Below are 20,433 nucleotides of genomic sequence, written 5' to 3'. Positions count from 1 at the left end.
GTAGATTCTCCATAACTGGTCCTCCCAGGCACAGGTTATCATTTATTGTGTGAACTGCTGCTGATTCATCGGATCCTCTGACTCGACCACTTTATGATTCAGAAGAAAATCCATGATTGAGAGAACCGGTGAATGTATCATACTCTCTATTCCTGTAGTAGAAACAGGTCTGTCTGTCTGTCAGATCTCCTGTCTGTGTTGCTCAGAGTGGGGTATTTCATGTGCTTACTGAAGACTGGCTTTCTTCTTTCACCTACTGAATGGCAATTCTGTCCAGTCATGCAATGATGCGTCCCTGTGCCAACATCACATGGCCATTTTAGAACCTATAAATTTCAATGGGTCTATTCACATGGCATCATCAATATCTATTTTGACAGACAAACCTCACATTCACATAACCAAGTTGGCCAGATTTACCAGCCTTGACATCATGCCGGGAGAGGGACTCCCAGTATAATAGTTATCTATGCTGCGAGGAGTCTCTGCTTTACAGCTACACACTACACAGTACGGATTATAGTACAGGGCAGTATATCGCTGACAGGCAGGGACTCTCAGCATCATATGTAACTACAAAAAAACCAGACATGTGAATTGGCACATTGAATTAAATGAGTTGTCAAAACAATGCGTGATGGACGTTGCAAACATGGCCGTCAAACAGCAGTTTTTCGCTGTCATATGAATAAACCTTAAAGGGGCTCTATCATTGGAAAAAGTCATTTTTAACTAATCACATCCTTGCATAGCCTTTAGAAATACTACTTCACACTTACCTTTAGTATGTAGATTGCCTCAGTGTTTTCTGAATAAGTCCGTTTCTATTCATATGCTAATGAGCTTCCACCCAGCACAGGAAGTTCCCAGCAGCACTCGTCTCTCCTATAATCTCCTATGTGTGTGTACAAACAGGAAGCGGAGTCATCAGCAGCAGCCTGTGCATAGGAAACAATAGCAAAGGGGGTGCATGATGCATTGTGCACCAGTCTAATTAGCATATGAATAAAAATGGACTTATTAAAAAAACCCACTGAGGCAATTTACATACAAAAGGTATTATTATTATTATTATTTATTTATATAGCACCATTAATTCCATGGTGCTTTACATTTGGGGGTTACATACAATACACAGAATACACAGGTAGATATAATACTAACAGTGACCGACTGGCACAGTGGGGTAGAGGGCCCTGCCCGCGAGGGCTTACAATCTGTGAGGGAGGTGTGGAATAGCCTTTCTAAGGGCTATGCACGGATGTGATTAGTTAAAAATGACTTTTCCCAATGATAGAGCCCCTTTATTTTAGTTCTTACTAAGGTTACTACCCAGCTTTCCCAGTCTATTGAAAATTGGATTATGTAATATGTACCATGTGTAACTCAGAAAACATTGCTGAACTATACAAATAAATATATGTATGTGGGAAGAAGGGGTGTGAGGTTTTTTTTTCTTTGCCATGTTTTTCCTAATCCAAGGGATGCAACTTCCTCTTTTGTACTACATTGTGCATTGTTCCTGTTTCGATGTTGGGTGACTTCAGAGCATATCAATGTCTGCAATTACCTCTAACTAGATCTGCAGAGCATTGCACCTGTATTTCTACAAATATTGTACAGATTATCATTGAGCTCTTCCTAGACATGGTAGCCTACCTCCATAGATGAATATGTATAAGTTCTGCTGAAACTCTCTATAAAGTATGAATTTGCTCTTTTTACTCTGTGGATGCGCATTAATAAGTTCTCTATAGATCTGCAGATATTTATTCTTTTTGTTACCCTACATTGGGTGTTAAATATAATTCTGTAGACTATTAACCTCTGTATGTACCTATACACTTGCAGAGCATTGTTCTGTTGTGTCTGGCAGATACCTGGTTATTTGTTCTACAGACTAGATTCAAGACCTTTCTACAAATATGCAGAGTGCTGGTCTGAACCGATGCCCTGTCTTTAGGCTAAGCACCCACAGCAAAATCTTCAACAAAAAAGCAGGGCCCTCACTCCTATTGTTTGATATAGTCATTTTTTTGTCACATTGTAATGTCTAAGGCCCGGTTTACATCTGCGTTCGGTACGCCGTTCGGCGAGTCCGCATGGGGACCTTTCCAAATGGAATACCGAACACATTGACAAGCGGTGAGCATCCGTGTGCTTTCATTGCTCACCGCTTGTCGGTGCCTTCAGTATTCCGTTCAGGGGGTCCCCAAATAGAATACTGAATGCAGATGTGAACCGGGCCTTATATTGTTTGTTCATATGTCCTCTGAATAAGTTTGCTTTATATAAGATTATTATTAAATTATTATTAACTGTGGCTCTGTTCTGCTTTATATAAACTATGACAATAAGTAGAATTCTCTTATTCCAGGAACTTAAATCATGTCTCTGTACCCATCTCTGGAGGATCTGAAGGTGGACCGGGCGTTACAGGTGAGCATCATAATCACTGACCTAAAGTAGAAATGAGATCCCTTTAATTAAGGAGCTCTTGTCTGTTTTCTGTCCTTATATATGACCCATGTGATTTATAATAGGAAAGCTAGGCCTTTTATGTGATAGATAAAGGTTTTCATAGTGATGGAGATAGGCAGCTGCCAGCAAACAAACAAAAAAACAAAGAAAAGACTAATCCAATTCAGCTCTTGTTCACATAATGGCGGATCTTGGGGACAGTGTAGTTGCCCCCACAAACACCAAATTGTTTAATTCTTCTACAGAGGAATATGTAATGTGCATAGAGGGCAATGCTGGCCATACAGATCCGCTTCTTCTGGAAGTTCCTTTTCAGTGTTGTTACATTTCATGCAAATTAGAGAATTTGGGGCAGCACCGACTTACGATAAACCTCAGGAAATGTTAAAAAACAATCAAACAAAAAAAAAACAACTTTCGTTCAGTTGCTTGAAGCATCACAAGCACTGAGAAGGAAACTCCAGAAGAAGGTGTGGTGCATGAGTTTCTTAGAACAGGTGACACAAGATACAGATGTATTGAGTCACAGTGATGCCATATGTGCTGAGTGATTCTCTAATGATATAGTAATCACGTGACAGCCATGGATCTCCTTTATCCCAAGTAACATTTGTCACGCCACATTGTTGTCTCACGTGATATAATAACAGAGATCACTAACTAACATGTGAGTTATGACTCATGGCTTAGTGGAAAGTAACCTGTTTCTTATCACTTGTCTCTTCCAGGCTCAGTCTACCCAAGTGAACGCCCAACAACAACCTGCAGCCATTATGCCATCTGCACCCTTCAATCCAAGTAGGTGACATCTAATTTATCAGTTTGTATTTTCTGTGTCCCCTCATAATGGTTAAACAATTTTAGAAGATTTTTCAGTTCAGAAATCAAAATTTATCATTGTATAATGATTTCTACACTGTTCTTATAGACCTTGGGTTTCAATTCCTGGCAGTTGCTAAGCCACAACCCTCTTTCTTTGATGGTCATAGTAAGGAGTTTCTTGTAAAAACATAATTAGGGTATGTTCACACAGAATTTTGAAGCTGAATAATTTTTTTCATTAATTAGGAAACGGTTTGTTTTTTTTTTACATATTTTTTACATTTTTTTTCACGCAATGTTTTGTTAAAATAACCGTAAAAACCCACATCAAAAACAGTGTAAAAAAAAGCGCATTTAGTTTTTTGCACCTCCCATTGATTTCAATGGGTTTTTCAAGCCTGAATCCGTCTGAAGATAGATCATGTCGATTTTGTTTGCTACTGACTTCCATTGAAATGAATGTTAGAAGTTTTTTGAAGCAGGTTCCTCCTCAAAATCCTCCTGTAAAAAAACTCTGTGTGAACTCACCCTTAGGCTAATGCTCCACATATCTAACCGCAGCCAAAAAGCGCTGGTGGAAATGCATTACTTTTTTTTTCTGCAGTGCTTTTTACAGAAAGTCCACAGAGCTGACTTTCTGACATACTCGTTGCACCAAATAGCTAAACAGCATATCAATAAGAAAGCTACTACTTCAGTAATGGAAGCAGAGCATGATGTTTTACATGAACCCCCACTATCTGACTGTTCTGGTGACAGACTCCGTTAAACCCTTTCACAACATCTGCCATACTATTACAGCGGATGTTGAGAATTTAAATATGGTGACCACTCAGTAGCTGAGCAACCGCCATAGCCATCAGCTTTGTATTATACAGCAAAGACCGAACGCTAATGCCCACAATCAGTGCTTGCTCTGATCGGAGGCAATAAGGCCCTCGATGCCTTAGTCAAAGCTGACTCAAGTGCCACTTTCCCGATGGAGCATGGGCACCATCATTTTGGGGAGGAATGCTGTTGCCCAAAATGAGATCTGGAGCCAGTGATCCCTTTGGCATGACTGCAGAAAGCTGCCAGGCTTGTCTTAGCAATACTTTTATTACTGACTTCTCTGTGCAGCCTGCAATAGAAGTGCCAATATTTTACAATGCTTTGCATTAGTGATCAGGACCCCTAGTGAGTCTGATAATTACAACTGTAAAGAGAAATTAGGGTGGCACTGCTAGACCCATTACTGAGCTCGACAACAGGAGGACAGATTTGTAGATAGCTCCTATAGGTGGTGCACAGCCTGGAATATCAACAGTACAATGATTTATCACAAAAAGAGAAAAATAGGTAACACTCACCAGAGCGTTGTATCATAAAAGGGAACTTTTATTCCAAGTGTCCATAAAACTGTTTACAACGAACATGGGAGATGATAGATGCACAAAAACAGGTCAGGGCACCAAGCTTGGAATACACGTAATGTGTAATTCTGGCTGCACAGTGAACGCTGTAAAAACGAAGCCTGTAAGAAAGTCACACAATTGTACTCTTTCTCCAATTCCACACCATTCAGAATTTTATATTACAGCTTCCCAGTACATTGTACAGAATAAAAATGGTAACAATATGTAGAATGATTTGTTTGGTTTGTTCCGAAAAAATTAATCCCTCATATGGCTCTGTCAACAGAAAAAAGTTATGGGGTTTGGAAGACGGGAATCAAAAATGAAAATTTAAAAATGCGTGCGGTAGTAAGGGGTTAAGGACATGTAAACAAACCTGTCAACCGTATCTTGTGCTGATAAACTATCCATGAACTCTGTGCTTGTATTATATCTATCAAGTCAAAACCCATATCCATAAGCAAACAGTGATCTGTAGTCTCACAAAGCTGCCAAGCCCTGAAGATAAGTGGCCACTCTTCACCTACATCCAGGAGAGTGGACGCTATCTACAGTACAAACAGAGCGATAAAAAATAGAAACTATAAGGCTTAGTTCACACGCAAATCCGCATGTGCATATTCTGTCACGGTTTTCCGCTCCGGATTAGGCCCAAATGAATGGGTTTAGTCCGGAGGGTGCTGCTGCGAGGCAGATGCCGCGCTAATTCAGCCGCGAAATCAAACTGAAGAAAGGGCAGCTTGCTTCTTTTTTCCACCTGTGGCAACACACCGCCAGCGGAAAAAAGGCCGCTAGCGGTCTCCATAGACCAACATTGTGAGGGGGTGAATTATGACGTGGATTCCGTGCCATAATCCGCCCCCTCTGTACCCGTGTCTAACTTCATTCTGGCATAAAAAAAATGTATTCCTTGTACTAATGCTGTGTATATGAGCAGAGCCTACAAGTTACAGTGGAACTCATAGCTCAAAGCTTTGGGGTCTGATGCCAGCAGTCACATAGCATTTATACTGCTGCTGGACTTTTTTTGGCCTTCCTAGATTATGACTTCACACCATATAGACACAGGGTCTTGTATTAGCAGGTGTACAATTGCTGGCTCATAACATTTCTTTGTTAACTTGCTTTCCATTATCATAGGTCTATACCCAAACCTGTCAGAACTGACCAATTACATGGGTCTTCGCCTGACGGACGAGGAAGTACAGCTGAATATGTCACTGGTTCCCTCTGGTGGAAATGTGAGTGTGCTGCAACATCTCTACTCAGCATCATATCACTGACATGTAGCAGCAAGTGTCCAGAGGGGTCATAGATTCATAGATGTCAATTCCTCATCATTATAGGGTTAAGGGGATATCGTCACTCCTTAGGGAGAGACCACCATTTAGGTGTATGGAGTCTTATTAAGCCATAGATGCTCCACTGTGAAGAGGATCATGGGAAGAATATGTAAATCTGTCTTCCATGATGTAAATAGGAAGACAGTGCCTCAGTCATGCAGCCCAATAGAGGGCACTCCCTTTAACATCATGCCCAACCTTCCAAGAGACCTTTGCTGCATCAATTTTACATTATCAGCTTGCAGTCCGTGAATTCTTTATTCACATGTGGGAGAACTTTTCAGTAAATGAATCCGTTCCATGTGAATAGGGTTATTATGGTAGAACACACAAATTGCTGCAAGCCCCAGTCAAGTGATGGAGATACAAGGCTTTTGCAGTAAGTTTTCCATATATACGTTAACAGTTCTTGTATCTGAGGGTTTGTTGCTATTATATTCACCCTAGACAATCCTCCATCAGCATCACAAATGTCTCTCCTGTCCTGTGGGTTATTATTTAACAGCCTAGAGTTTAAGGGACGTGATTAGCAGAGACTGGGCGCTACAGCAAACTTTTGACTTGCCCACAGCCCCCCCATAGTGGCCCCTCCACTCAGTAGTATGTTACATAGTGGACCACCCACAAACTATTATTATACTCTGGGGTCTTTTCAGACACCAGAGAATAACGATCGGAAAGAGACCCAGGGGAGGTGACAAATAAAAACCAGTGTTACCTCTCCGGGGCTCTGGTGCACTCCCTGCTGCTTTCAGCCCACTTTAAAAGGGGTATTCCCACGTCGCATACTCACCAGTCTTCGTTTCTCTAAATTCTTCTTTCTTCTGGCTTTGTTGCGTCATTGGTGGGCAGGGTTACATATGCAAAGCCAGCGGCGAGATGCCGCTGGCCCTGCGTGCGCGCTCATAGTGAGACCAGTCTAGCCTTCACAGTGCGACTACAGACTACAGCGATGTAGCAGGCACCTGTGCCGGCATCCACTGTAATAGAGAGGCGGATGCTGGGGAGTGTAGATGCCAGCACAGTCTGTATTGGCGGTCCCCCCCCCCCCCCTCCAGGCTCGCTCCCGTGCACTTAGCCCCTCCTCCCTCCCCCCTCAGAGCAGCAGATACATCACTTGACTTATGACCAGATAAGTCAAGGGATGTGTCAGAAAAAAAAAAAAAAAAAAGAATAAAGTAATATAGTGGACAAACAAAGCAGCTTTGTTGAAGCAGTGTATTTAGGAAAAGTCTTACATTCACATTAACAAGCAGTATAGACAGGATCCTTGTGATGGGACAACCCCTTTAATGCCAGCACAGAAGTCACATGGGCCAGGCCGGCATCATGACACATTACAAAACTGGCCTGGCCCATGTGCCATCACTAAAAAGGCCCCAAGATTGCAAGGAGTCAAGCTGGAGAGGTAAGACTGTTTTTTTTTTATGTTCACACACCTACCCATGGTCTGAACAGACCCCAGAGTATAATAATAGCAGTATTTGTAGGGCTTCATCCAACAAATTATCTTATCCCACTTACCGATCCCCGCTCCTCCTCACAGCCACCTCCCTTTCCTTTTGCCGTCCAGGGGGCCCAAGTGGTGTGATATGTTTATCCCACAGAGAATTGTCTAGCTTGGGTACAACTGTGACAAATATCAGATTTTCAGCATCTGAATGTTAACATTATTCCCAACCTGTTGAGATTCCAAAAATGGTGCCACCTGTAGTTTTTGTTGCCAGTTTTCAGCCACATTGGCCAAACATGTATTTGCCCTACTCACTATTTTTTTGCCTTGCAGGAAGTGGCAGTCCCTCACACCCTTCCAGGAGGCCTGGTGGCTCCAGTCACTGGAAACGACATTGGTCTGCGACGGGCGGAAATTAAGAATGGAATTCGGGAGGTTATCTTATGCAAGGATGAAAATGGCAAGGTGGGCCTGAGGTTGCAGGCTGTGGATAAGGTGAGGAGAGAAAGAAATGGGGTCCACAAGCTGAATGGCCTGGTTTGAAGCAGTAGGACTAACACACTGAAATTGCCTCTCGTTCTAGGGGGTGTTTGTGCAGCTTGTCCAGGCTAATTCTCCAGCCTCCCTGGTAGGCCTGAGGTTTGGGGATCAGATCCTACAGATTGATAATCTGGACTGTGCTGGGTGGAGCAGTGACAAGTCTCACAAGGCACTGAAGAAAGCCGGGCAGGACAGGATAAGCATGATAGTCCGGGACCGGTGAGTGATATACCAACAATACTACAATATACTAACCAAATATACCAGCAAGATAATAGGACACCATACACAAAAGACAGTCACTCCTAAAGAGACATTCACCATCAAATTTCAAAGAAATTCTCTTCTCAGTTTCTTTTTCCTTGTATTGACCCATTGAGCAGAATCTATGTACCGTATTTTGTATAAATATGAAACTTTCTCCATTTTCCAAGTGGGCAGAGATAAGCTAGAACATCATAGGGATCTATGGTGCTGTAAACTCAATGGAAGACCTGTGGCCAGAATTGCATGTGTAGCCTGATACATTATGGCTATCTGAATGCAGTCTCAAAGCAGGGACAAATTAAATACAAAGGAGAAGATTTTCAGCGCTTCCATTGTAGGATTATGTTTTTATTCCTTTATTTCTCTATAAATATCCAGAATACAGGAACAAGTCATGATATACATTTCAGACAGCCTCAATCTTATACAGTCTGACAGTGGAAAGAGAGCGTTGAACTGACATATTCCTAGAACATGTCCCCTAGTGAACAGTCTCATTTATTTAATAGCTATGATTGGAGGGAATGTGTCACAAAAATGGCCTATCTTTTAATCCATGTATTTATGTTAAACTTTTAGATGTCACTACCATATAAAAATACACACATACATATATATGTATATATATATATATATATATTTACAGTGAAACTTTTATACGACTACCCATATTTGCATTAAAAAGTGGTCTTCTAGAGAGGTGGTCTTCTAAAAGAAGATAGTTAATATGGAAAATTAAAAATCCATTATCACAAAAAAAAGTGGTCTGGGTAAGGGGTGAGCTTTTGGGGAAGTTTCACTGTATATTATATAACCAGGGGTGTAGCTGTAGGGAAGGTAGAGGTAGCCCAGGCAGTTCACAGGCCTCTCTACAACATAAGACAACACTAGTTTTATATATAACACTTGGTAAATGAGGGCCCCTTTACATCTTTTATATTGGGGCCCAGGAGCTTCAAGTTATGCCTCTGTATATAAAAGGTACTATATCTTGCAATTTTCACTCTGGCCATGAAGCCTAATACCACTTTCCAATTCTGCAGGGGGTTTTCATTACAACAGACGCCTCATTTAACTCACAGACAAACCAGAAAATCACACCGCTATAGATAGCACCCACAGTAACCCATCATTACATTCACTATGGACAATAGATAATGTCACATCTTATCTACTCCCCCTTCCTGCACTAAGCATGCCTAGAAGACTCTCCCATAGACCTCAACCTTAAAGCAGATCTCTAAAGGTTGTTAACAGAGGAGAGGTGAAGCTAAGGCAAGACGGCAGATCGCGTACAGAAAATAGAACAAATAAAATCAAAAAATACACATTACAAAAAAAAAAGAAAAAAGTGAGATTTCATTATCTGATTTTAATAAATTAATGATAGATTCCTTCTCCCACTCCATGATAACCTTTGCATTACAGCAAGGTAGAGAAGAGAGATCGGAGCAATGTCCTTTAATGGTCACTAAATCAGATGAATTTAGCTGGAATACTTTGTTGTAATGATACAAAATAATACAAGTTTTGAAGTAACTTCCACTAGAACATTCCTCCCCTTCTACAACTTGCTCACAGCTTCCCAAACCTCAAATTTACAAGAAGTCCAACATTAATTTACTGTAAAAGCATCAAAAGCAAAATCCATACATTACTTGGTCATGGGGTGGGCCCAGTGCAAAGGTTTCATATATGGGCCTTACCCATCACCACCACTTACAGATACCTGACCTACACAAATTATAATGCCCATTACACATTAACCTGTCCTCCTTATGGCCCATGAGACCATATAATACATTACACACACAAAAAAAATATACTAACACTCTCCCCTAGTCCCGTTTCCACAGTGCTGCTTGCTGGCTCCGGCCTTAGGGAGGTCTATGGATCGGTGTTCATTGTGGCTTCCTGCCTCAGACAGTACTAGTCAAGGCCTGAATGTTGTAGCATGGAGATCCATACTCAACCATTCTATGCAACTCTATTTTTGTCCTGAGGATGCAGATAGCGTTGAAATTGGAAAACAGCACTGAAAATGCAGGACTGTCCCGCTGTCCTGAGGAGGCGCATCATTTGCCCTGTGGTTAAAGTGGCCCAGGTTGCGCCTAGATAGCTGTTTTCAAATCAAAGTCAGAATCTATCAGCAGCCTTAAAAGGACAGATTGTGACCTAACAGGAGACTAGATTGTGAATGCAGCTCTGGAAGTGACTGGGGTAGAAGACCTGATGTAGCCCGGTATGAGATTACACTTGGATTAGAACTGTAAAATGATGTTCAAAAGGGAGGGGGGTATAGATGGAGATCTTAAATATTCATAGATATGGCAGACATGTAGGATGTACCACTGAGTGTCACCTGTTTTTCGCAGTCCATTCCAGCGTACAATTACTCTACAGAAAGACAGCTTGGGACATGTTGGTTTTGTTTACAAGAAGGGAAAGATCACGTCACTGGTTAAGGATGGCTCAGCCGCTAGGAATGGGCTGCTCACCAACCACTACCTGTGTGAGGTCAATGGGCAGAATGTCATTGGACTCAAGGTAAGTCCATGTTTACAGTGGGTGTGTGGGAATTTATATTCTGTGTGCATAGTGCATATTAAAGTGTGGGAGGCCTTAGGTATTTATTGGATGTATTCCTCAATATACATCTATGATAAGCTTTAACCTGCTGGAACAGAACATAAACCATCATAGATGGAAGCCATCCATAATCGAAGATTCTCAGATCAGTGCCCATAGAGAGGATTAGAATAGGGAATTACCATTTATGCGATTGTCCACTATAGATCCAGGTGCTGTATAATTCTGTGATAGGAGTGTGTGGTATAGCTTCGTGCATTGTACAAGTGATGAACGGATATAGTGGAGTGCAGCAGAATAGTGGTTGTCAGGCAATGTACAAGTGACACAATAGTGTATACTGCATTGTAGGGCAAGTGTATATGTGGGGTGGGGTCAGGCATTTTATATGTTACTTGGTAAGGGTTACTTGATAAGTGTTTGGATGCTGCAGAAGCAGATTTGTTTACAGATGTTATAAAACGTTTCCTTCCCAGGATCGGCAGATCGAAAACATTATGGCATCATCCGGCCGCAGCGTGACCGTCACTGTGATCCCGACCATCATCTATGAGCATATTATAAAAAAGTAAGATTTCACTTACAGGCTGGCACTGTACACATTGTGCACTGCATGAGCCCAGCCTAAGGTATTATTCACACACTCATTTCATGTACATATGGTTTCTGCATTTTTCTCAGATGCATACAGGTACATCAGTTTCAATGTTTTCATACACACATTCTTTTATCATATACCGTAATAAAGTTATTATTGTAATAAAAAATAAAATGCAAGTCTAAGGGGGCTGTAAAAAAATAAATAAGAATCATACAGACATTTTATCCATGCACATAGATCAACCATGTACAGAACACAAACAAGGATTGTGTGCAGTCTGTGATTAACATGGACACTGCAGAGCCACAAAATGTGGTTGTGAATAAGCCCCGAGTCCTTCATATGCTGCATTAATTTACAGGCCAAGCAAATCTCAGTGTATCCTTGTTTTTTCTGTTCACCATGAGCACTACATGATGTAGAGACCTACAGACACTATTAGAACTGAATCTAGGAAGCCATGTTAGTGCCATCAGGTGTTTAGTACCGACTACACCAAGAGGACCAGGATCATGTGCTGACTACATAAAGACTCAAGTTAAAAAGTGATCTGGAAAATCAATGCAAACTAAATCCTAAGTCAGAAAAGAAAGGCTCATTTTAAAGTGAAATTGGAATCCGCCATTTTGTTAGTTAAAACACAAAGCAGGCTAGGAAAACTCAATAGCAACGTCTAGGTAGTACATGCCGGCATTTCAGAGATATTGTTTTGGTGCTTTAAGGGCGACATGGAAGTGAAAGGGTGGCAGGGAGGGTGTATAGAAAACCTTCATAGCCCAAAAATGTGCAAAGTAGTAAGAGAACTACAAAACACAGGTGACCAAATATTTGGATTTTATTTCTTTCAGACTGTCATCTGGATTAATGAAGAAGAACATGGATCATTCCATCCCCGAGGTGTAAAGATACCTGGCCAGGAAACCATAACCATGCAGGTGCTCCCTGTTCTAATATGCACTTTATATGTATATATCTATGTGACCTCTAACCTCATTCTATGGATTGTTCCTCTCTTATCCGGCTCTACCTTGTATAAACGACACTTCTGAGAGCAAGTCAAGTCCATCAACTACGTGCAAAACATTCACTGAAAATTCACGGGGGACTGCAAGCCAAGACCCTGTGTGTTACATGTAATCTTATCACTCAAGTTAAAGGTCGGCATGAAATATGTTGGCATAGATATGGCAGAGCACATTGAAGTGTGAATCGCCTACTAACAAGAACATTGTTTACTTACCAATTATATATGCATGGGAATGGGGGATTTAGGAATGTTCCTGTAACCATTATGTGAGTTACAGGCATAGCACCTGGTCTACACTGTGTAATAGCAAGTACCAAGAAGATCACAACATTTTTTGATTGTATATAGTGTTTGGTGGGATGATGTGTAGATCTTGGATTTACCATACATACGTATATAGGGGTTCTACAGTGAACAACCCATTCTGTTCTGTTACTTTAGACATAATGTAGCTGCGCCGGTAACCTAACATGTACAACTGTGGATTGTGACTTTAGTAAATAAAGGATAATAATTCACCTTTGTCTTGCTTTCCTATGACCCCTGCCCACCAGCAATACGGCTTGAAGTACATGCCAGCATAGACAGATGACCATTAAGACAGACTTGGCTGTTGATGTGGCTCAGGCCAGTTTAATACATTCAGCAGGACGGACAACAATGACAAGCAACATCAAAAAATATAGATCTCTCTATTTATATATAGATTTATAGCATCAGTAACTTCATTCCAACATCAGCTACAATTTTATGTCCGCAAAGCTTGGTGAGAAGGAGAAATGGGACCAAGTGCCAGGTGTCATTGGTCACTCACTCCCAGGACATTGGGTAAGTGCAAAGAAAATGATTTCTAAGTGCTTAAAATATTAGGCCAGCCCCTGTGGAGTCTGCGCTAATGCTCATTGCACTCCCTAGTGAGCATTAAAGACATTATATAACATAAGTGACCAGCACACAAAGTACAGCTCCTACAGAGAATGGGCCAACGTAAAGGGAGAGAACCCCCAAGTGCAAAGGACTAAGCAAACTAAGCTTATAAACAGGAGCAGAGGGGGGCAGGGCTTAGCAGCGTGTTCCTGCAACGTGCCAGCTCCTGCCCAACCAAAATTTCTATAGACCAAAATTGTATCAGCATAATTGTTGTGAAAACCAGGGAAGAATCCCAGCATGACACTGCAGGACTTGTGCACACACAGGGGAGGTAGCTGCAGGTACTGAACATAGAAAATAGGTGGGCTCAGTTCACACTCTTATGGATGTAGGTATGGAAGCCGAGTGTGTACCTGACTGGGGTCATGCTCTGGGACAGGAGCTCAATGCTCCAAGCCACACTGCAAGGTCACATGAGCAATGAGGGGAAAAAAAAGAGGAAAGAAGCTGCAGCAAAAGCCAGGGCATGGTAATGGGGAAAGGATAAAGGGGTCCGAATCAACCAAAGTGAAGATTAGACACTAGAACAAGTGCAGTCAGGACCAGCCCAGGGCATGTATACACAGCACTAGTTCCCACATACAACATATATGTACATAGTACATTCAATGGCCACACACTGCTCCCACACAGACTGTCAGGTCATATGGGATGCTAGCATACACATCATCACAAGTACGTACAAGGTTTACATGAGAGCAGGGAGGTTTCCTGTACATCTAACACGTGGCAATTACTCTGTGATGGAGATATAGACACTAAAGGACCTGGTGCAGGAAGAAGAGATCTGTCGATGGCAGATGAACAGGTGACCTGTGTACTCAGGTCAGCAGCATCTATTTATCAGTTCTAGAGGTATATACAAAAAAATTATTGTAGCAGACCATGCCAGAAATACACAGTGCACCATGCCGGCCAGAATTCGACTTGCATAATGACTCCCAGTCTCAGGAAGAGCATACATTCCCACCAACCAATTTTTAGGGAAGTTTACTGTATCTTACAGCTTGGGAAATATGTCTGTTACTGTTGCAGGGTTGCACTGGCCTCGAATAGAGGATATCTTTTCACTCTGCCACAACAACCCTCCCCCAAGAGTCCTACAAAGTGCTAAGTAGTGTGTCCAGTGGCAGTGCCTAGGCTAGGGCTGACTGTTGGAGGCACTAACCGGGCGACAACTGATCCTGCGGATGGAGTGTAGGGCCACAGAGCAGCATCCACGCATCAGGGAGCTAATGTTATATACTGGCTGTCCTTGACGCCTCTGTGCGCGGCACAGCCAGGCTACAGTAGGTACCACAGGGATCAGAACTGCCAACAGGTCCACAACAAAATGTCGACTCCAGTAACTAATAGGAGCATCAGGATCCTCGCCTTCTGCATTTTCAGTGTTACCAGTGCCATCTGCGACCAGAACCACACAGCTCAGGTCAGAATTTGCACATTCTGGCTCTTTGGGGTCCTTGGTTGTGGGGCTAGCTGCAGCTTGTGACTGGAGTACTTTCTCTAATATTATATCAGGTTCTGGGCTGTCCACAGCTTCATCTGTCTGCACCCCACAATCACTGACGCTGCTAGCCTGGACAGCTGCTTCTGCACACAATGGTGGAGGCTGGACAGTAAGACACAAGGGGCCTTCCCCCAGGTAGAACTCCGTGCCAGAGGACACAGCACTGCTATCATCAGGGGCAGCATACCCACTATCTCCAGTGTCCTGAGAGTGGCGATCTCCAACCGGAGGCTCGCTCAGTTTGGTATACGTTGAGCTACGTGTTAGTGACCTAGCTGGTGAATCCCCGGCAGAGCCTCCACCTTCCGCACCACGTATGGTACCATCATGTGCAAGCTCCATGTTTTGCAGGAGAGTCTCCAGTTTTCGGTTCTGAATAGTAATGTCAGCAAAGTACTTTTGCATCCCCATATCTTCTTCCCCCAGACGACCACGCACGCTCTCCATGACTTCCCGAAGCTGCTGAATCTCTCGCTGCGCAGCTTTCAAAGCCAACTGCGCCTCCACTCTGTGACATTCCTCTTCTATCCAATCTTCCTGCATCCGGCTCAGCTGACACTTCAGCTCATCAACCTCAGAGTCTCTAAAACATAGCGAAGCAGGGACATAAGAATCAATGAAAAGAACAGACCTATTTTACAGATGTTTGGCAACATTATATTTTGCCTTACTTATACATAATACTGCCTTAGAACTATGCCATATACTACAGTCACACCAATAGCTAGGACCAGAAGTGTGCTGGCTTACTGATAGCTCGGAGGCTGCAGTATATTTCATCTGAAATCTAAAGATTGAGTCTTCAGTAGTTGATACCTTTTTAATGGCTAACAAAAATGATGACAGATTGCAAGCTTTCGGGACTGCTAGGTCTCTTCATCAGGCATGGTATGACAATTTCTGAAGGCATGCATAATTATACATTCATTTATATTTGTGTATAAATATGCATGCCTTTAGAAATTGTGTCATACCATGCCTGATCAAGAGACCTAGTAGTCTCAAAAGCTTGCAATCTGTCATCATTTTTGTTAGCCATTAAAAAGGTATCAACTACTGAAGACTCAATCTTTATATTTCATATCCACTGGCTAATACGATACAAAGATATATTTTTCCTTATATATTTCATCTCAGGGCTCGTTCACATCTGCACCAGGTCTCTGTTCTGCAGGTTTCTGTTTCCTGCACAAAACAGGGCAGGAGACGGAAACCTGCAGGCATCTTTCAAACCCATCTGGCCGTGTGCGCTGGTGAGCGTTTTATGCTGTCCGTGGCGAGCCATTTTTTTTTAAATCGGACACAGAGTCGGACATGCAGTACTCTGTGTCCGATTTTGCTTCCTATATAATTTCCAATCCTTGTTAAGCAACTCCTGATTTTGACTCAAAAAACTGCTGCAAAAAAACGCTGGGAGGTGCTGGTGGCAAAGAGATCAGAAATATTGAGAGATGTTCTGTTCTGTAGACCCAATAACCTATATTAGCCACACAGAAGCACAGGGTTATCAGGGCTACATCACAGAGCAGCTATCCTGCCGTTATTTAGGATGTCTCTTCCTCTGTACTAATAATAACATAACCCTATTAAACTACACAGAGCCTGTGACTTTATTGTGCGTGGGCCACGAGGGGACATTTTTATACTGTGTAGGCATCACAATGGGGCATTATATTTGAGGGCACAGTACACTGTGTGACAGCTAGAAGGGGGTGTTATACTGTTAACCCCTTTAATGGCCCTCAAACAGTATTTATCCGCTTTCCATAAGAAGCTTGAATGCTGAAACTCCCAGTGATCCCGAGAGCAGTGGTGTGCTCCCCCAACGTGAATTCAGTCTGTCCACAGCCAAACTGAATGTATGCATGCCTGTGCTGGATGTGAAGGATCCGTTCACCCATTCACTTAAATCAGAGCATCGGAGCGAACCCAAGTACAGCACTCAGTTGTTTCCATAGCCAAGTTGGAGATCTTCAGATCATGATGCTCGTCTGCTCCTGCCTGAGACCGCCCACTTAAACAGTAAACAGATCAATTAGCATTTCGAGCATAAAAACTGAACTGACTGCTCATGAATGGTAGATGGGGAGGGGAGGAAATAAAATAAAAAAAAAAAAGTAGAGCAGTTCCAGGGGAGTTACCGAATTTGTGTGAATTTGTATGTTACCAACTCGGGGGGCAACATACAAATGGATTACAATTTCTACCATAATCTCTTTAAAGCGTAACTAAACTTTTGGACAACTTTTGATTTTCTGGTAGTGTTTGTGTCATTATTAGTATAGTACATTATAAAATGTATTAAAGAGGCAGAATTTCACAGTTTGGAGACAGAATGTGTTAATAAAGTATATTACAAAATGTATTTATACTGAGACGTCCAAATCTGAAGCTCTTCCTATCTGGATCCCACAGTTATCCCTCATCATTGCTGTGGGGAGCTCCCCCAATGCAATTCCTTTTTGGTCCAATACGATTTCAAAGAGACATATGGTTACACCGTAGACAGCGATTCTCCCTAGCATCACTCGGCTCAGCCCTAACTCCCATCCTCTTTACCCTTCAAAGCAGGAGGGTCTGCATTTGGATGACTGCGGAGGTCTTCCATCTCACTAACATTGTTGACCCTGTTCAACGGAGTCTTCGTACATTTACTCCACTCTCTCAACAATACCCTCTCTTCCATCTCAGGCATCTTACCATTAGGTACAGATTCACCACTACATGTGACATACCTTTCACTTCACTCAGGTTTCCCTTTCTACCCCTTTTGAAAAACTTTGTCTTGTGTAGAGATGAGCGAGTAGTATTCGTTCGAATATCGAATCCTATTATAGTCTATGGGAAAAAATGGGAATGTTGTTCCGGTTTCCATGGAAACCAAAGTTCGACACCTTGGATCCTCCAAGTTCCGGAAGTAGCAGGATGAGGAGCACGAGGAGGTTTTTGCATTGAATTCAATGGATTTTCCCTGCGTGGTATTCAACCGATAGGAGTATTCGATCTAATAGTCGTATTCGATCGAATACTACTCGCTCATCTCTAGTCTTGTGGGCACATCCACTAAGGGTCTTGCATCGGCTACTTATTGCTTGTTCCAAAACCCAGTGCCCACGGCTCTACCCACTCACAAGTAGATAACTAGATGGGAAAGCTAGAAGACCTATTCCCCTTCCACTGTGGCAGGTGATTTGGTTGAAAGCAGCCAAAACATCCATTTGTACCATATATAAGGAAAAATCAAAATAAAATTCTCAATGTTCTAGTATCGTAACCTAGCTTCGGCACACATTTAATCAAATGATCCCATTGGTTTTTTGGGAAGGCCCATGGGACGTTACAACATATTTTTTGGACATGCCCTGGACTGCTACCTGACCTTTTTTTGTTAATTTTCCAATAAACATTCAGTTAAATCAAAATTTATTAAATGACAAATATTGTCAGAATATGAAAACTTGTTGACTGTTTTAGTCACCCTTTTAGACTGAGGCCACACATAGCAGAAAAGCAGCATTCTGTTGATGTTGCCAAGGTGTGGATTTAGCAGAAGAGAGAAATAGAAGTTCTTCCTATAAACATTCCTATATACCGTATGTAGCAAATCCAAAATTAATCCAAACTTCTACAATGAGATCTTATCACAGAACACAGCAAACAATGAAAAGTCTCTTTAAAATGTTTTCCCATTGTCTCCTGTGATAAGATATCACACTGCACCAGTTTAACCAATTACAGAAGTTCAGGTTCACTCTGCTATATCTGTATTTCTCATTCCTCAAAGAAAATTTTTGGATTTAAGCTCAGCAAAAACCACAGCAAAATCTACATCTTTTCATTAACATCTGGCCTCAGCCTAAAAGGGTTAAACAAATCCAAAAATTAAATACGCTTCCTTAGGATAGGTTATTAAACGGAGACCAGTGGGGGCCAAAAATAGATAGCTCAGTCTACATTAGCTCAGCCGCACTACTGCAGCTCAGGGCTCGTTCACATCTGCGCCCGGCACTCCGTTATGCAGGTTTCCGTTTCCTGCATAAAACAGAGCAGGAGATGGAAACCTGCAGGAGTCTCTCACCCATTCATTTGAATGGGTGAGAAAGCTGTCCAGCCGTGAGCGGTGGTGAGCGTTTTATGCTCTCCGCCGCGAAACCGGGTTTTTTAATCCGGACACAGAGTCGGACATGCAGTACTATGTGTCCGGATTAAAAAAATCTGGTTTCGCGGCGGAGAGCATAAAACGCTCACCGCCGCTCACGGCCGGACCCGGTCTGTGCTTTCCGTCTTCTGGCATGCAGAAGACGGAAAGCACAGAACGGAGACCAGGACGCAGGTGTGAACCTAGCGTCAACTGCTATTCAAATGAATGGGAGCTATAATAGTGCAGCCAAACCACTACACCGAGTACCAAGATGTCTGCTTCCAGCTCCCTGTACTATGCCCAGAACAGCTGATCTTTGTTGCAGAGTTTTAGTCGTGGATAACCCCTTTAAGTCATTACAATAATTACATTTTGTATAAATCCTTCACTATCTTAACCCTGAAATGAAAGAAATTTTCTGAGAGAAGTCCTCAGTAGTTGATACCTTTTTTAATGGCTAACTCAAAAAGTTTTTTGATGACATATTTCGAGCTTTCGGGACTACTATAAAGGTCCCTTCATCAGGATGGTATAACACAATGTCTGAAGGTAGGCATATATATACAGAGAAAGGGAGTGTTAGATGCAAAATAGATGGAAAACAGAACATAAACAGTTTTAAAAAAAAACAAAACACATATATATATATATATCAGTTCACAGGAAAGTTCTCTGGGTTTATGGCTTCTTTGATCAGTGACGTGGTGTCTAGTGGTTATAAAAGGCCATAAATCCCTGGGCCCTGTTTAAACCTTGTTGGAGAGTGCGAAGGGTCGTCATAAGTTTAAATTCCCATATGAGGCGATCTTTTCTGTCTCTGAAATTCCCCCTTAGTACCAGGATCTTCATATCCTGGGTCATATTATGATTTTGATTACAGAAGTGTTTTGGCACCGGGAGGTCCATTCTTTGCTCTCTAATCGTATGTCTGTGTGAGTTCATCCTCATCCTAAGTGACTGTCCTGTCTCACCTACATACAGGCCCTCAGGACACTTAGTACACAATATCAAATACACTACATTAGGTGTGCTGCAGGTGAAGTTACCTGGGATCTTGTAGTGTCGATCAGAGTTCGGGATCTTTATTTTGTCCGTAGTCAGTATGTGCGGGCAGGTTTTGCACCTCTTCTGTCCACATGGAAATGTTCCTTTGTTAGTTGGAGGTGACAGTGAGCTGCTAATAATCATATTCCTGAGGTTTGGTGGCTGTCTGTAACACAGGAGAGGGGGTTCTGGAAATATGGATTTTAGATGGTTGTCTTTTTGCAGTAGTGGATGTAATTTGCGTGTAATTCCTCTCAGCGTCTCCAGGTGGGGGTTATATGTGACAACCAG

At 42.2% G+C, this 20,433-nt stretch overlaps 2 protein-coding genes across 3 annotated transcripts in view; one reads left to right on the top strand and one right to left on the bottom strand.

The window, feature by feature from the left end:
* Positions 1 to 2,344: 2,344 nt before the first annotated feature.
* SDCBP2 (syndecan binding protein 2) lies at positions 2,345 to 12,784 on the top strand. The gene is made up of 8 exons (XM_075276944.1): positions 2,345 to 2,439; positions 3,210 to 3,279; positions 5,838 to 5,938; positions 7,827 to 7,988; positions 8,077 to 8,252; positions 10,676 to 10,847; positions 11,366 to 11,457; positions 12,339 to 12,784. Exons 1-8 carry the CDS (start codon positions 2,389 to 2,391, stop codon positions 12,391 to 12,393), a joined length of 879 nt encoding a protein of 292 aa, XP_075133045.1. The 5' UTR covers positions 2,345 to 2,388; the 3' UTR covers positions 12,394 to 12,784.
* Positions 12,785 to 13,813: 1,029 nt separating this feature from the next.
* Positions 13,814 to 20,433, bottom strand: part of SNPH (syntaphilin) — a 47,890-nt gene continuing 41,270 nt past the window's right edge. For both annotated transcript variants that reach the window (XM_075276938.1, XM_075276937.1), the window contains exon 5: positions 13,814 to 15,540. In XM_075276938.1, coding sequence (XP_075133039.1) covers positions 14,589 to 15,540 — 952 coding nt within the window. In that variant the 3' untranslated portion in view covers positions 13,814 to 14,588. The remainder of the gene's footprint in view (positions 15,541 to 20,433) is intronic.

This window comes from Leptodactylus fuscus, chromosome 6 (genome assembly GCF_031893055.1).
Source record: "Leptodactylus fuscus isolate aLepFus1 chromosome 6, aLepFus1.hap2, whole genome shotgun sequence".
In the NCBI taxonomy this organism is placed as follows: Eukaryota; Metazoa; Chordata; class Amphibia; order Anura; family Leptodactylidae; genus Leptodactylus; species Leptodactylus fuscus.
This window is presented reverse-complemented; position numbering and strand designations above follow the sequence as displayed.